We start from the raw sequence: 17387 nt of genomic DNA on the forward strand, positions 1-17387 counted from the left end.
CTGAGTCTCTGCTGTCCTTGTAGCAGGAGGGCCTGGGCAATTCTCGCCACTGCCACTCAGTGAAGTCTTATGCATTCCTGGCCAAGGTCCCTACCGACATAGCTCGGCTGGGCCCTCCGCAGATCATCCATGTGACACCTGGGTATGGCCACAAGCTGAAGACAGGGCTTCTATCCGTGCTTTCCACATATCCCTATGCTGAAGTGTGTAAGGGACCCATGAGCTCATGTTTCTATGTGTGTCTGCCCAGGTAGTATGCAAAGGTCCCTGGGGGAGGGACCAGGCTCAGGTTAGCAAGCCTCTTTCCTCAGGGAGATGGTGGAGGTTTTGTGCTGCCACACTGGAGAGAGAAGGGGGGGGGGGGAGAGAGAGAGAGAGAGAGAGAGAGAGAGAGAGAGAGAGAGAGAGAGAGCCAGTCTGAGGACTCCTGAAGTTTACCAACCTATGGGGTTGCTCAGACTAAGAAAAGGTCCCCAAGTGACTGTCATCTAGACATGGGCAGTGGCCTCCCGTAATGGTGGAGGGGTGCCCATGTGACCCCACTGTGTGGCCATATGCAGGGCATGGGAGTAATGAGGCTTCTCTGTAACAGAAAAGGGATAGCAAGGTGATAGGGACAGAGGCAGGAGGCTGGCAGTTATGGAAGCACAATCTTTCAATTCTCTTCTTGGCAGGACGGATGGGCTCTCTGGGCTCTGTGTGGGACCCATGGCCACAGCAGGAAGTACAGGCAGGAAAGCAGTTGGTCTCTGGTCTTTATTTCAGGATGTGTCTGGATGGGGTTTTGGCAGCGGCCACTCCCGAGTCCTAAAGTATTCTTTCAGATCCTCAAGGTGAAGTGGGGGGAAGTAGGGACCAATTCGCTTGCGTATCCACCACTTGCCCTGGGCAGCGTGCAGGCCACTGGGGAGGCTGAACCGGTAACGGTAATGTTCTCCTCGGATCCACCTGTGGGGAAAATGTGTCAGCCTGCTGTCTCTTTGCCACCCCCCAGGCTCCTCATGGCCCCTGTATCCCTAGGAACCTGCAGTCCTTGGGTGGAGCCCCATCAGCCTCACAATCAAAGCGTTCCCAGGCCTGTTACAAATCTTGGATGTAAGACAGATACATCTGGGCTCCAGTAATGGCAGAGTGTATCCCGGGACTTGAGGGAGACCCTAGGTGATGCCCTGTCTCCATGATTCACCCTCTCCAACTCGTGCTGTCAGGGTGTGGACAGGACACTGCAAGCCCTGATGGGACCAGGGTGTGGGTCTCAAGGCATCACTGGTTCTGGGTGGGGCAGCCATCTTTCCTCTGGTGTGCAAACCTGGGTTGAAAAGGGTTCCTGATGATGTCAGGTCAGGCTGAGGCTGGGCAGCACTGACTCATGTTGGACTCCACAGGTGGGCATGGAGAGGTTACAGCTGTGTCTTGGAGATGGCCACAAAGTCCCTCTTCTCCTGAATCTGGGGTCCTGACCCTACATTTCACAAGGCTGGGGAGACTGGGGATACAGAGCCTCTGGGAAAGCCACTGTCGTGCGATCATGCCATCCTCTCTGAATTGGCCTTCTTGCTTTCATTTTCCTCTCAAGATACAGTTGAAGGTCTAGGGTTGCAGGGCCTGGACACTACTTACAGCCAAAGGGGGTGTGGTGTGTTGGGGTGGAGTCCTGGGACAGGGCTCAGGTGCCCAGCGTTGGGCACGGGAGGCTAGGAAAGAGTCAGAGCCTCGTGCTTTCCCTGACAGGTCTGTGAGGGTATGGAGGAGGACTGATACCACCCATGGAATGTTCTAGAACATGACTATGTTGGTTAGTTGTTATCAGTGTGACACAAACTAGAGCCACCTGGGAAGAGGAAGAGTCAGCTTCAGAACAGCCTCTGCTAGTGACCTACACGTGTGTCGGTCTGTGGGGCGGTCCTGGGTTGTGGAAGAAAGCAAGCTGGGCAAACGACAGAGAGCGAGCCCGTGAGCAGCATCCCTTTGTGGTTTCTGCGGAGGCCGGAAAAGGGTGCTGGATCCCCTGGAGCTTGAGTTACAGGCAGTTGTGAGTTGCTGGATGTAGGTGCTGGGAACCAAACTTGGGTCCTCTGGAGGGGCAGACAGTGCTCTAAACTGCTGAGAAATCTCTCTAGTCCCTATTTTCTCTCATTAATTTTATTTGTATGAATATTTTGCCTGTAAGTATATACATGTACCACGTGTGCCTGATGCCAGTGGAGGTCAGACAAGGGTGCTGGATCCCTTGAACTGGAGTTACAGATGGTTGTGAGGCACGCTATGGGTGCTGAGGCTCAGAGCTGGGTTCTCTGCAAGAGAAGCCAGTGCTCTGAACCACTGAACCATCTCTCCAGACTCCTTATTTTAGTGATCCTTTTAGAGGGCTGGGGACACAGATCAGCAGGTATAGTGTTTGACCCCAAGAAACCACATTAGAAAAGAGAGCAGAGCATAGTGGTGAACACCTGTAGCCTCAGTGCCGGGAGGTGGGAAAAGGAGAAGCTCTGGACTCTCTGGCGAGCCAGCCTCCTTGAGTAGGTGAGATCTGGATCGCAGTGTCCTCTGACTCTCAGTGGCGAGGTGGTGGCTCTGCTTCTGACTGCTCAGTCCCTTTGCTGTCTATGGTTTCTCCACGTCTCCTGTGCATGGTCTGCATCTCTCCAAGATTTACCATCTGGGGTTCCCTTTGTTTACTGACCTTCCAGGTCTGTGTCTTTTGGCAACTTCGGGAAATCTTCACTAACGCCTTCCCAGACCCAAGTGAACTCTGTCCCAGGGGGCAGCCACCCACCCTAGATCTTGTCGCTGTCCTCGGCCCACGCTCTACGCCGCGCTCAGCTGGTTGCCCACACCGGGTCACCACCGACTCCTCCTTCATATCCCATTTCTTCCTGCCCTCTTCCGGTGCTTTACCCCAGGGACTGCTTTTCCATCCTGAGTCTCTCCTGTTCTCCCTCTGTCGTGTTTCTTTGCTGACTCTTCTTGTGAGTGTTGTGTTTATAATCACCTCACGACTGCAGTGGGGAGAGTCAGCTGTTGAATCCGCCGACTGTTTATTCCTGATCACTTCAATGTCTTCCTGGTTCTCGCTGTGCTCTTAACAGTTTGGGTGCTGGGATTCCAGATCACATTCGACCCTTCTGTTCTACTGATTCTCCTAACTCCGTGCATCCTGGCATTGCCAGGCAAAGGTGGCAATCGAAGGCCCCCACTGATGACACAAAACCAAGCTGTCACTGCTTGCTGTGGTGAGCATCTGGGTCACCACAGGGCCGTCCAGCAGCTCAGTGAGTGACCTCTCCTGCTCTTCCTGCTAGGTGGGACCATCTGCTCAGTGGCCGAATGGTCTTGCTATATCTTCTATCTCGCCAGCAGTTCCTTTCTGGGCATCTGCTGCTGCTGCTTCATTTCCACAGACAGGAAGCAAGACACGCTGGTGCTATCTTAAGGTTGATCCTCCCACTATGGCGACTCCAGAGTTGCCCACCCATTCAGAAAATCACAGCTGGCCGTGGGGTGAGGCTGAGGTCACATTCAGCTCTGTAACCAAGCAGAGTGTGATGATGGCCCCTCTGCTGGGCCATGCTCTGTGGCATTTGCTGTATTTCAGCTCTCACATATATTAATAGTGACCATCAACTCACTACTGATTCATGCAAGAGGCAGCCGGGTCTGCATCTTCACATCCACAGATCCGCCTGTAGGCTTTGACTCCACAAGGTACACCCGACCACATCCTCAGAGCCTCCCACTGGATCAGGAGACTTCATCCGAAGCCTCAGCCTTCTACCCATCCCTGGTGGGTGGGACACAAAACCAAGACAGTAACCAGGAGGCTCGTCAGTGAAAAACTCTCCAGAGTCAGGAAGGACACAGCTCTGTTAGAGTCGTTTGGCCACCAGCAAACCTGGGGATGTGTCTCCTGTGTATTCACTTCAGTGTGTGCCTAGTTCAGATCTCCTGGTGGCTGCAGGGTGCTGGGTAGAGGGGAGTGAGGCAGGTGGTCCCTGGGGAGGGATGTCCCTACATCCCCAGTACTACAGTAGGCAGTGTGGGAAGGCACTTGGCTGGCTCCCTTGCCTGGGATGCCACACTTGCAGCTGCTCACTACCCCTCAGCGCCCCTCCTGACAGCCCCGACAGCTGTGAGCAGCCCCAGGTGCAGCTGTCCTGAGACTTCTCCAGGGAGAGACAGGAACGTGTTTTCTGTCAGCATCAATGGTGGGCAGGACACAGGAGAGGGATGGGGCCAGGGCTGCTCAGTCCCCTAGTCTCTGGCTGTGACTGAATTCCACATCATGTATCAGGGTGCCCAACTCAGGCACTAGTGAACACTACCCACTGACCACAGGCTGAAGTGAATAAGGAGACTCTTACCTGGGGGGAGCCCTGCCCTCAAAGGGGTTGAGGGCGAGCAGGGACAGGGCCTCGGCGTCACCAGCTAGGAGCTTCCCCGCCAGGTGGATGATCCACTCGTTTTGCTCATAGGTCTGAAAGGACAGGGTTCATGAGGTCAGAGTAGGGGACAGCCACCCCCAGCAAGCTGGCACCTGCCCCGGCGTAGTCACTGCCTGGACACTCTGAACATCACCCGCTTCCCTGAGCTCCACAGTCTGGCATGGTCAGGTGGGCCAGGGTTGGGTTTCCTTTGAGGGCCCACACACCAATCTTCCAGGAACTGCCTGCTTCATGTTCTTCCTGGGGTCTCACCTGAGGAGCACGCATTCATGATCTAGCTCTCAGCTGTGTTTTCTATCTGGCTACTTGTCCTGGCCTTAGTGACTGGCCTGGGCCTTGCAGGGAGAGGAGCTATCTGCAGGAACCTTTTCCACACAGGTCTGGGTCAAAGCAAGGACTGTTCAGTGCCTTGGGTGGGATGCACCGCTAAGGAGAGGTCCCCTCCTCTGTGACCCTGAGTCTGAGCACCCTTTGCAAAGAGCACGCATGCAGGGCTTGTCCATGGGCAAAGGAGAGTTTGCTCCAAGTCAGAGCATCATGGTGGGACTTATTACCTGGAAAGCTGCGAACCACATTAGCCAGTCCAGGCGGTAGTGGTATGGAGAGATAAGGCATGGCCGCCTCCAGAGGTCTCCTGGTTTACACTTGAACTCATAGTCCTCCCACACTGCATCGGGCGCACTGGCATTAGGGCTGGCTGTGCCCTGCAGGATGACCTCAGTCCGCTCCTTGGTGATACTGGGGGAGACAAAGAAGGTCAGCGAAACCACAGTATCTACCTTCCGCCAGCAGGAGAGGGTGATGCCATGAGCCCATGCCTCCCAAAAGTGAGACAGGATGGACAGGGGGGCAGAGCCCAGTGACCCAGCCAGGATGCCTGGCCCATACCTTCCAAAGGCCCCGTAGGTGTTGACAATCCTGAGTGGGTTGAAGGAGGTGTTCATGACCTGCCTGGAGCTTAGTAGGTTGATGACTACAGGCACGCTGAGCCAGGCCACCAGGATGCCCAGGGAGAAGTTGACCACTTGCCGTACCATGCAGCCTAGTCCAAAGGTGGGGGTGGGGGACAGAGTGGTCCTCATCAGCCAGGTTCCCAATCTCATGGCAAAGCTGTGCTATCCTGTCAGGAAACCTTGGCTGCTATTCTGCCACTTCAGGCTCAAGAAGGCCTACAGACATACCCAGCTAGTCACGTAAGCCACGGGCTGGGAAAGGTGTCCTGAGCCACAGCCGCTTGTGCTTGAGCCAAGAGCACCCCCTGAAGCCAGTCAGGAGAATCAAGTGTGACTGTCCATGCAGGGGGCCCTGGAAGTGGCTAAAGGGCCAACTGTCCTGGTAAAGGTAGACAGCAGATGTTTCCCCCAGGGCCGATGGTACCCACTCTTCTCTGCTTGAGTGAGAAGAACTCTGCTTGAGTTGAGCTGGTGGGTACCCAACCTGCCTACATAATCATGAGACATTAGGCATGAGGGTCATGGGGGTTAGCTGGTCCTGGTCCACCTACCATATCTTGGCTTGGACTGGACCCCTTGTGTATTTTCCTTTTGCATCTCCAGGACTTGGTTCTTTAAGCCTCGAGGTCCTGAGGGAAACAGGAATCCCAGAGCTGCATCATCAAAACAGGCAAGGCTGGGCACGATGGTGAGCCAGTTCAGGAAGCTCAGGTTCCCACTGATGATGAGGATCACCTGTGGGCGGAGACTGCACTGTAGTATGCCTGGGAGCCAGGCCTGCCGTCCTTCATGTATCTGTGCTGGATGCCCGCACTTCAGTAGCCCGGCACAGGCTCCAGGGGACTTCTGAGCCCCTCTTGTCGTTCTCTTGGCTTGGGGGTGGGATCCTAGGTCCTCTCCTGCTGAGGCCCCAGGTACAGAGCCTTCTACATGTGGGTATGAAACAGGAATTGGCAAGCCCAGGAAAGGCTGGGGTGGGGGGATGGCTTGACCTATTTCTGTGGTGGCCTGAGAACCCTGGGCTTCCTGGGATATACCATGGTGGCAGCTCTGGCTAAGGTACGGCTGATGGCAGGCACTGAGGTACAGACTTTGCCTGGAGGTGAAGGCATGAGAACCCAGGGGGAACTGGAGATCACAGAAGGCAAAATAGGAACAGGAGACACCAGAGCGACCTATGACCTAGGGCTGAAGATAGTGACCACCATGGATGCCCTTGAGACCTGGAGGACAGTGACAGCTGGCTAGGAGTCATGGCTGTGAGGAAGGTTTACACCTGTGTAGGTACTTTAGTCAGACGCCCCTCCCCCGAAGGCCAGCACCCCTCACTCTCTGATGATACTGGGCTCTCTCAAGTTCACAGAATGAGAGCCACAGGGTGGCTTCTAGGATACTGTGGAGGATCACCCGATAGGGACAACATCTATCTCAGAGTCCTTGCTTGTGCTCCTGCAGTGGACATGACCTGTGCCGAGTCCTGAGGCAGGCCTGTCTGTGGTGACTCTCCGACTACTCTGCAGGACGGCCGCAGGTTTCACACTCTCACAAGTGGGGCCGAAGGCTGCTGCTCAGTGTTAATGTATGGTGCTGCCACCTGGCTGGGAGTCTCAGGGTGAGGGCCTGAATTGATCAAGGTGCTGCTCTCCACATCTTACCCGCCTCTCTCCCTGAGCACTGGGTGCCTCCTACTGAGCATGAGCGCTTTCCTCACAACTCCTGCTGGCCACACCCAACTCATGCCCTGCCCCCCTTGATTGGATGGTTGGGGGGTTTACGTTTTCGCAGGTCATAGCCGGTTCTTCCTGTCCCATCTGAGAGGTCCCTGCCTGCTCTACAGTAAGACTTCTATGAGCGCAGGGCCAGTTGCTTCCTCCCCCCCTTTTAGATACCCACTGTGGATGGACATGACGTAGCAGCTATTTAGGTCTAGTATGACCCGGGGGCAAAGAGATGGAGGGAGGTGGGGGGTCCCCAGATAGGAAGGTGGCAGAGGAGGCAGCTCTGACTTCCCAGCGCTGGAAGGGATGTGAGAGGCGGGCTGAACCAAGCTTGGGGAGCCCAGGGGCAAGAGAAAGACTTGGGAGAGCTCCTGACCCCTGTCCCAGTAGGACCAGGAGTGGTCCCTGGGCTGTAGATTGTTATCGGGATGATGGCACAACAAAATGGGACAGCCCAGAGTCCAAGCTCCCTCGTGACAAGGGATGCAGGCGTGGGTTCCCTAGGGTGCTAGGAAGGCCACTTAGGTGCTGTGGGAGACCTCTGAGCATCCCTGTCTGTTCCTAGAAGCTGTACCAGCCCTTCCTGATTGCCCTCTGTGGCTGGCCTGGTCTGCAGACAGCTGGACATCGCTTCCATATAGGTCTGTCCCTTCTTGAGGGCCAAAGAAAGAACCCAAGTGGCTCCAATTTCTCTCTTCTCTAGTTCTGGATCAACTGGACCATGAAGTGCATCTCTTTTAGGCCAGGTGTAGAATAAGGCCAAGGCAGGCCAGAGGCCAGAGTCAGTGTGACTGGTGAAGAACAAACAGCCTGGCTCTTATCCAAGTGTCTCAATGGCACCAGGGTCCAGCATACTTGGCAAGAAGGGTCTTGAAGACTGGCCTCACCCTTTCCCATTGCTTATCACTGTAAGAAGGCCCATGCAGTCTCAGTGTGGACCCCACAGATCCTCTGCTCCTGCAGGGCTGCAGCAGTGGAGACCTGCATACAACCTTCGTACTGCGACATGATCTATCTTGATGGCAGGAGTGGCCTCAACTTCTTGGGACTCACTCTGAACTGATTTCTACTCATGCCTGCACAACACGGGTGTGTGCGCCCCGCCCCACTGCCTCCCTTAACATCCACACATGAGGAAAAGTCTGGGAAGGAGACCCTAATAGGCAAGCCACACCATCCCCTCAATCTCAATGTGGCCTGCTCCATCTGGGACACCATTCTGCACAATCTAGCACCCAGATGTGTGCTGTTCCCTCCCCCCAGCAGAAGTCTGAGAAACGCATTGTTTCCGAACACACAGAAGGGCCATCACAGGCAACCGCAGAGCTCCCAGGCCTTGGTGTCCTCCACGGCACCCCAGGAGTCCAGCCCATGATTTCCCATGTTAGCCTCCATGATCTAACCTGCACCTGTGGCTTTCTGTGCTTCTGTGATCTGTGTGTTTATTGTCCCCAACAAGGGGAATTTGAGGGACTGGCTCTGCTTTATGTGGTCAGAGTTGCCAACGTAGCTGCCTCTCAAGGTTCTGCCAGCTCCTGCTCGGCCTCTGCTCTGTTCCTGAGCTGGGGAGTCTGCCAGCCCCCTCTCGAATGTTCAAGGTATTCCACTTAAAATGTCATCCAGTCCACTCGAAACTGAGTCCTAGAGTAGGGACCGTGACCAAATCAATCCCTCGAGTCCCCCTAGCTGGTGACAACAATGAATGCAGATAAAGAAGCTCAGGAAATCACGACCAGGACAGACTTGAAGAAACCACACAGGTCCTGATCCAGTTTCCAAAAGCAGGAACAAGAGTGACCATCAACTACACATCATATACAGGAGCAGGGACAAAGGTGAGGGCCATCTGGAGTGACGTCTGATAGAGAGCAGGGGAAGGACACCTTTCTGAGGTGACAGAGAAGCTGTCAAGCCGCTAGGTGTGGTGGTATGTGTCCCCGAAGTGGAGGCAGGAGGGCTGCAAGGTCGAGCCTAACCTCAGCTACATCATGGAGGTGGTGGGCAATCTCTGGGAAGAGTGAGAAACCTAGTGCAATGGAAACTCTCAGGAATTGATGAGGGTGAGCCTAGCTAATACTCCTAGTCACAGGGGACAGGGAGCCTGAATTGGCCATCTCCTGGAAGTCCAGGCAAGATTTCCAGTAGAGGGATTGGGACACCAACCCAGCTACAAAACCTTGGTCCGACAATTTATCCTGCCTTCAAGATGTGCCAGTAAAGGTAGCGCAGAAATTGTGGGAATGACCAACAAGTGATTGGGCCAGCTTGAGAGGGAGCTCACTCCTGAGGGTCAGGAACAGGAAGGACAGTCCAGAGACCTAGGGCAGAACCAAACGTGACTGCAAAAAATAAAAAAGTTAACGAAAGGATTCCTGATAATATTCTGCTATACTCAGATTGGTGTTTGGCCCAGCTGTCATCAGAGAGACTTCACCAGCAACTGATGGGAACAGATGTAGAGATCCATAGCCAAACATTAGGCAGAGCTTGGGGAATCCTTTAGAAGACAGGGAGGGAGGATTGGAGGAGCCAGAGGGGTCAAGGACACCATGAGAAAACCCACAGAATCAACTAAGCTGGGTTCCTAGGGGCTCACAGAGACTGAACCCACAACCAGGGAGCTTGCATGGTATTGACCTAGGCCCTCTGCATATCTATTACAATTGTGTAGCCTGGTCTTCTTGTGGGACTCCTAAGAGAGGGATCAGGGGCTGCCTCTGACTCTGTGGCAGGTTTTTGGGACCCTTTCCACCTAGCAGATTACCTTGTCCAGACTTAATCAGGGAGGAGGTGCCTAGTCTCACTGCAACTTGATATGGCATAGCTGGTTGATGTCCATGGGAGGCCTCTCTTTTCTGAAGAGAAATGGAGGAGAAGGAAAGGATTTGGGGGCAGGGATGACAGGAGAAGAGGGAAGAAAACCTGTAGTTGGGATTTAAAAATAAACAAATAAATACATACAAAAAGCAAGAGCTTGGTGTGGTGGTGGGGTATGGAGAGGCAGAGGCAGGCAGAGCTCTGAGTTTGAGGTCAGTTTGCTCTCCAAAATGAGAGAAGCCCATCAAGAGAACTCTAGCAAATCTAAAAACAAAACAAAATGCTCTCCAGATAAACCTGATTCCTATGTAAGTTTGGAGCTACCCAGTGCAGAGCGCTAAAAAGGTGAAATGCGTACTAATATTCAGGTCTTTGGGGTTTGGCGGACCGGCTAAGCGGTGAAGAGCACTTGCTGGCCTTGTAAAGGGCTTCTCTCCAGCAGCCACATGATGTGGCTTAAAACCCCTGTGACTCCCGTTCCAGGGATCGGACGCCCTGGGCTGGACTGTGCAGCCCTTTCACACACACGTGCACACCCTCACATACATGTTAAAAAGTCTTTAAGAATTTCAGCCATTAAAATTCCTTATAATACCAAAAAATGAATATAAAAATTAGCCAGTAACATAGAACTTTTTAGCTTTGAGACAGGGTCTCTGGGCCCAGGTTATCCTCAAACTCCCAACCCTCCTGTGCCAGCTCCAGAGTGCCAGGGTTACAGCTGTGTGCTGCATCAGCTGTGTGCTGCATGCCTGCCTTAGAGCTGACGTCTGATACAACAGAACAATCATCCCAAGTGGAGCCCAACTGCGCTGAAACACAGCTAACTGGCTGATGAAGCGTTGTTTCAGGGGTGTCTGTGCGGTCCAGAAGGAAGATCTGAAAACATTAGAACTGCCAGCCAGAGTTATGACTGCCCTGCCCATCCCTCCCCCCCCCGACACACACACCAAGGGTCTGAAAAGAGCAAAAGTGTCTAGGAAGGGCATCACTCCTCTCTCTGAGCTGGACATCCACCTGCTCTGGCCTGCGGGGGTTCCTGGTCCATGGATGAAGCCAGGGTAAAGACTGCTGGCTTCCATCCAAGGCTCTTGGTCCTTGAGTTTGGCCTGGGACCAGACTACCACCCAGCTTTCTTGGGTTCCCAAACTAGCAGGTGGCAGATCCTAAGACTTCCCACGGTGTACAGGCTGAGTAGCCTCTCCCCTCTAATCTGTGTGCTCTGTAGGTTTCTCCTCCAGGGACCAAATTCGCGGTGGAAATGTGTAAACTGTCCTGACTCCTGTGCCGAGCACGTACGCTGCCCTTACGTCCCTACACCCCTGTGCCGGGAACCTCTCCTTGGCTTTCAGGGGCAGGTGGCAGCCTCATTCCTTCTTTTCCCAATCATGGTTATTTTTATGAAAAGCGAGGCATGGAGAAGTGCTGTTGGGGGCTCAGGGCATCCCTTTGGGCTTCAGTTTTGGAATCAGTAGTCTTGAAGGCTGTAGTCAGCACCTTCTTGGAGAGACAGCTGGACCACATGACAGATGGTGACTTTGGATCCTTACCAGTCACTGCTCTCCTTCTGCCTACAGACACCTTCTCAGCCAATTCAAAGTGTCTCTAGCTCCCAAACAGAGAGGCTGCAACTCAACACCTCGAGGTGAGGCTATGGCTGACCACTCTGCAGAGATGACATGCCCGCCAGTTGCAGACACTTGTCTGGTGAGGCTGGGGTGATGTCCTGCGGTCAGGAGCCAGGGGTCAGTGTTCCCCATGGGCAGACTCAGCTGCACTGCTGATCACCTAGAACCCTGCATGGCATGAGGCCTCCTCAGCTGCCTGGCAGCTGTGGTTACACATCCAGGGAACTCTGAATGACATAGACCCACCCTAGAACTCATGGCCTTGGGGTGGGGGTCAGCAACTTAAGGAAGGAAGGGTTTGTCTCACAGTTCGAGGACACACAGTCCATCATGGAGGTAAAGGACGGCAGTGGGAACTTGAGGTGACTGGGCACATTAGACCTGCAGTCAGGAAGCCGAGAGCAGGCGCTCAGCTCTCTTTTCTCCCTCTTCCTAATTCATTCAGTCTGGGGATGGCATGACCCACATTCAGAGTGGTGGTTTTCCCTCCTCAGTAACCCTCTCTGAAACACCCTCACAGACATGCCAAGGTGCTGATGTGGGTGAACCGTCACCAGGTGACATCCCGTTTCTAACAAAGCACTGTGGGGAGCCTGTGACACTTTGCCCAGGTGGCTGTGCTCAGGGGTCAGGCCCGCGCGGCCCACACAGCTCAGGATCCCCTCCCTGCACAGCCTATTTGCTGGGTAAGACTGGGATTCATCAGGCAGCACGTGGTCTGAGTGCTCCAAAGGGATCTTATCTCTCTTGTTTTCCTTCTAGCATCACCGCAGCCATCCCCTCTGAGGGACATGAATCTCGTCACAGCCCATCTGTGTTTACCCCTGGCCGGTAGAGTCCTCAAGGAACTCTCAGTGTGCTCTGCAGATGACCGGCTTGGAGCATGGCCGGGCGAGGCTCGGGACAGCAGAGGAAGATGAACGTGTGTTGGTGGAATTCGGCCCCAGAGAGGCTCTAGCAGATGTTCCAGGCAGATGCAACATGACCCCGAAAGGAAGAGGGGGGATTTCTGGATGTCCCTGCTGGGCTTGCAGCTACCACAGAGGACACAGGCTTGCAGGCAGGCTTCCCACAGGGGAGACAGGAGCTTGAGAGGACCTTCCAGAGGACATGTATGTGGTTACAGGGACCTTCCATAGAAGACATGTATGTGGTTACAGGGACCTTTACAGAGGGCAGGTATGTGCTCCCAAGGCATCTGGGTAACCCCAAGTGGCCTTAGCAGAGGAATCAACCTCAAAGCTGCCTCCCAAACCCTCTCTTGCCTTCTCTCTGCAGAGTCTCAGGTCCAATCCCACCTCCTTCTTGTTCCTTGGTGGGGACTGATACCATGGTGGGCCTCGGAGATGTCCTGACCTAGCTCAGCAGCGGAGGCTGACCGTACCGCCCCTTCCGGGGTCATCCCCTCAGAGCTCTTCAGCTCTTCCCACGTGGATCCTGCGGCCTTGCAGGGATCCTCGGAGCAGCTGTGTAAACCGAGTGTGGGAGGAAGTGAGTGAACTCAAACGCTGCCTGGCCCACAGGAAGGAACACAGGAACCAATGGGTCAGGACACAGTGCGGCTCCACACCAGGCTCCTCTCAGACGCCCCAGAGTGGCGGGTGCTGGGGGCTGGCACTGCGTTCTCGACACCTTCCACGGGGGCTCTTGGGATGGTGAAGGCCACACCTGCTGACCCTGATCCTATACTCAACACTGCCTGGTGGGCAGGAAGAGTCTCAGCTGGATCTGGGGGATGTCAGACCAGTCCTGGGGAAAAGCCATAGCCCTGGCTATCTCCATTTCTTCTGGACATGGTGTGACCTGTACATGTTCTCCACCGTTGAGAGTCAGGTGGAAGCTGCTGGCCAGGGATCCCCTCATGACAGAACAAATGCTGGGAATTCATGGCAGCCTCTGCAAGGACTACACGGAGTTAACAGAGGCTCAAGGCTGCTGGCAGCTCTTGGAGGGTGTGGTGTAGGCTTCTTCATTTTCTAGGGTGTCCCACGTGGGGGTTGCTCAGAGAAGCTTGCTGTACAGCTCCTTGTACACAGGAAGAGGAGACTCCAGAACCCCAGGAGACCCCAGAACCCAAGGCGTCTGCTCTGCCCAGGTGAGGACTCTTGCTACCTGTCTCTGGTACCTGTGCAGCCGAGGCACTGCAGGCAGCCATCCCCAGCATCATGGGAGTGTGATCTCTGCAAAAACTCCCCTGTGCTTAGTGTGGAATGCATGTGCCTGCCTTGGCCCTTATTCTCCCTGAGGCTCTGTGTATTATTCTGAAGGCTCAGTCTAGGCACCAACTTCCTTACTAGGCCACGCTGGCCCAGGAGCATCCTCACCACCCTATCCAACCTTACACACGGGCCAGAACAAGAGGGCAGAGACACTCCCAAGGCTACGGCTCTTCCTCAATGTCTGGTCCATCTAGCTGGATGGTCTTGCTCTTCAGGCAGGGTGGAGTCTGGGAGTCAGTAGGGCACATCTTTTTGTCATCTCAAGACTGGAACTGCCTGTGGCCTCCAGAAGATGTGTGGGAAATAGGCACTCCATGCAAATACAAGCTCTGAGAAGATATGAGTAGTTAAACTGTACAGAGGAGTCTCAAACACATGACTGAGAGAAGCTGGCTAGAGAGGTAACACATTGTGGTTCCAACTCCAAGAAGCTTGGGGAAGCCTGAAGACCAGGGGTCAAGATAGAGGAAGATGAAGCAGTGCTCCCATGACTCTCAGGGTGGGAAGAGGTCTGCACGACAATGACATTCTCCATTGTCCAAACCCAAAGAATACTCTGCGGCCTTCGGTGAGTCATGCGTCATGATGGCACCTCCACCTTGTACCCAACAGTGTGAAGTGCTCATAGTGGGGATGTGGGGCACAAAGGAATTTTCTACAATTTCTGCATAGCTTCTAGAGCATCCTGATTAAAAGACAAAACAAAAAGGAGCCAGTATATTAGAGCACTAGAGCTCGTGAACAGGTAGGAGCCAGAGATGATTTAGCAGCCCAAGGTCACTGCGGCAGAGGTGCCAGTGAGACTCAAACACCTGCTCCCCATCAGTCCCGATTTAAATAGAGCTCTGCACAGAGAGACAGACTCAGGCACCCAAACTTTGCACTGAGGAGAACAAGACGTCCCCTCTCCCCTCTGCACTAAAAAATCTGAAAACAGCTGAAGCTGACATATTTATTCCCAGGAAGATGCTGACTGTCAAAGCTGCCTCGGAAAGGGTGTCCCACAGCCATAGTCTGTACCATCACACTCTCAAAGCTTTGCGCAGAAGCACAGCCAGCATTGCCCAGGCTTCTGAAAACAGGCTGCCTGGGTCTCCATGGACCCTTCGGAGAGAGGGGATAGTCTTCCGAGCCCAGACAGGGAATCCACACTAGGCCCACATTATGCTGGAAAACTACAGGCAGGTCTCTCTCACTGACAACCATGCAAAATCTAAAACAAAACATTGGCAAATTAGCCCCAGCAATATATTAAAATATCTGCAGCATGACCAAACTGAGTTTATTCTAGAATATGAAACTAGTTCAACCGGAGCAGTGGTAATGTAATTCACCTCATTAACATACTGAAGGGGAAAACCCCGCGACCCTCTCCCGACTGATGGTCAACGTTCATTCATGACTGAAAACAGAAAACCAAAGCCACAAGGTGAGCCTGGCCTGGTGGTGCAGGCCTATCTTCCCAGCTGCCGGGAAGGCTGAGGAAGGAGCACAAGCTGAAGGGCAGCACAGACAACTTCCTGAGATCCGGATACAAACAGCAAAAGGAGGGTGAGGCACAGAGGCACATCAGCCCTCAGGAAGTAGAGGCTGATGGACCACAAGTTCCAAGACAGTCAGGGCCACATGGCAAGACCCTGTCTTAAGCAGCTTACCCAATTCCTAGTAGACTGATGTCTATGTAGAGCAAGACATCTAATATTCTAGGGATGGATTCAAGAACACAGGGTGTGTCTGTATGGACAGTGGGGTGCCTCAGCAAGGTCTGTGTCGCTCCCTGCAGGCAGCTCCCTGAGGGTAACCAGACACCACCGTGGGCTCATGGAAGCTGGGAAGGGGACCCTGGAATCCAGCCTGGATCAGATGCAGTGGGGCTCCTGCAGGGGGTGAGATGGAGTGGATGAAGCTGCTCCCCTGGGTGCTAACTCAGAAATGATGAGGCAGGCTGCTGTCTTCTGTAGACACACGGGGACCCCAAGTGGTGGCACCCTAGCACAGCCTACCTGGAACAGGATCTGCAGCACCCCGTGAAGAATGCACATCCGGCGCCCGAGGAACAGGAAGAAAGGCACGAGGAGTTCCAAGAAGTGGTTGCTGAGTGTCTCAAAGTGATGGAACCACCATGGAGACCTGTGCAGGTAGTAGGCCATCGGGTTGGGCACTGGCTGGGTCTGTGGGGACAAAAGGAGGCTTCTGAGTTACCTACCTTGGCTGACGAGGGTGGTACTGCCCTGGCTATGAAGAAGCCGTCTGTTCTCTAGCCCTGTGCATATGTAACTGGCCTAGCCCATCAGGGCTGGAGGACTTCTGTGGGCAGGCTATTTTTGAAGCAAAACAAGTTTTTTTTTTGTTCTGTTTTAAACCCTCATTATCTATAGGCAAAAGCGTACACTATAGTTGAAGGAAAATCTTTAAAGACTTGTGAACAGATGAAGAATCTAAAGATGTAAGAACCAGCCTGCTGCCCCTAAGCACCAGTGGAATTGTGGGTGGTGGCTGCCTGGGGCTCATGGCTCGCTGAGTTGCCAGTGGCCTGCCACCCAATACTCACAGCCCACTGCCAGGCTCTATGGCCCCTAGAATTCTTTCTACCCCACAGGGGCTCCCACAGATCCATGCAGGCCTGTTCCACAGGAAATGGGTTTGAGCATAGGAAATTGGAGTCGGGGATAAGGGTCACAGTAGCAGTGGCCCTGGACAAACAGACAGGAGCAGGAGGTAAAGGGAGGCAGAGAAGGGGCTGCCATGATGCTCAGAGGACAGAGCTTGGTACTTCGCTGCTTCTTAGGCACAGTCCCCTCAGGATTTCACCTTGGCCATGGGGCACTTAAGGAGCCCACTTGTCAATTCACCCCATCTTCATAGGTATGGAGCCCCTGCCAGAAGGACACCTCCCCTGAAGCCCTGGGCCCCTACATGTGCCCTGCTCCACCCTACACAGGGCCCTTGCTACTTGAACCACCCATGTGATCACAAGAAAAATAAACAGCTTAGTAGGACAGGACAGAAGCCAAGCTTTCATTGAACGATGCTTCAGGCCACCCTCAGCCTAGCTCTGTGGGGCATCACCTCCCCTCTTCTAACTGTTTGCCAACGGAATAAGCAACTGGTCTAAGCAAAGTGATCCCGCAGCCCTGTGCCAGGAGACAGAGGCCATTGTGAGATCTTTGTCTGCCAGATTCACCTTCTCTTCAGCTGTGGACCCTTTACTTTCTCCCAGATCCTTCACTCCAACAGGACCAGAAACCAGAGCACTCTTAGCTTGCTGCCCCTCCCCCCATCCTCCTGGGTGCTGCAGCCCTTGTCACTGTTCCCTGTAGGGCAGATTCTGGGAATCAGTGTTGACCTCCACATCCCTTGGACTTGGAGACTCTGTGTCCCGACTGGAGACACCATTTGCAGAGGAACAGTCTAAGGAGAGAGTACTGGACCGTCACAGCCAGCACAGGTAGGAAAGCAGGTGACTAAGGGCGGGTGACCGTAGCCACGTGCATACTGGCAAGCGAGTACAGGGCTGGCGAAGATATCACCTCAGGTCAGCAGGAAACAGTGCCTGCAAATCCGCACAGTGGCTGTCTGCTTGCAGGACAGTGTACCACAAAGAGTGAGA

At 54.0% G+C, this 17387-nt stretch overlaps 1 protein-coding gene across 1 annotated transcript in view; it reads right to left on the reverse strand.

The window, feature by feature from the left end:
• Nucleotides 1-738: 738 nt before the first annotated feature.
• Nucleotides 739-17387, reverse strand: part of Lmf1 (lipase maturation factor 1) — a 91419-nt gene continuing 74770 nt past the window's right edge. The window contains 7 exon segments of the mRNA XM_087910750.1: nt 739-782; nt 785-948; nt 4362-4474; nt 4997-5180; nt 5331-5484; nt 5947-6130; nt 15781-15948. Of these exon segments, the coding sequence (XP_087766876.1) occupies nt 757-782; nt 785-948; nt 4362-4474; nt 4997-5180; nt 5331-5484; nt 5947-6130; nt 15781-15948 (993 nt within the window). The 3' untranslated portion in view covers nt 739-756.

Source organism: Myodes glareolus, chromosome 9 (genome assembly GCF_982192425.1).
Source record: "Myodes glareolus chromosome 9, mMyoGla1.1, whole genome shotgun sequence".
NCBI lineage: Eukaryota > Metazoa > Chordata > Mammalia > Rodentia > Cricetidae > Myodes > Myodes glareolus.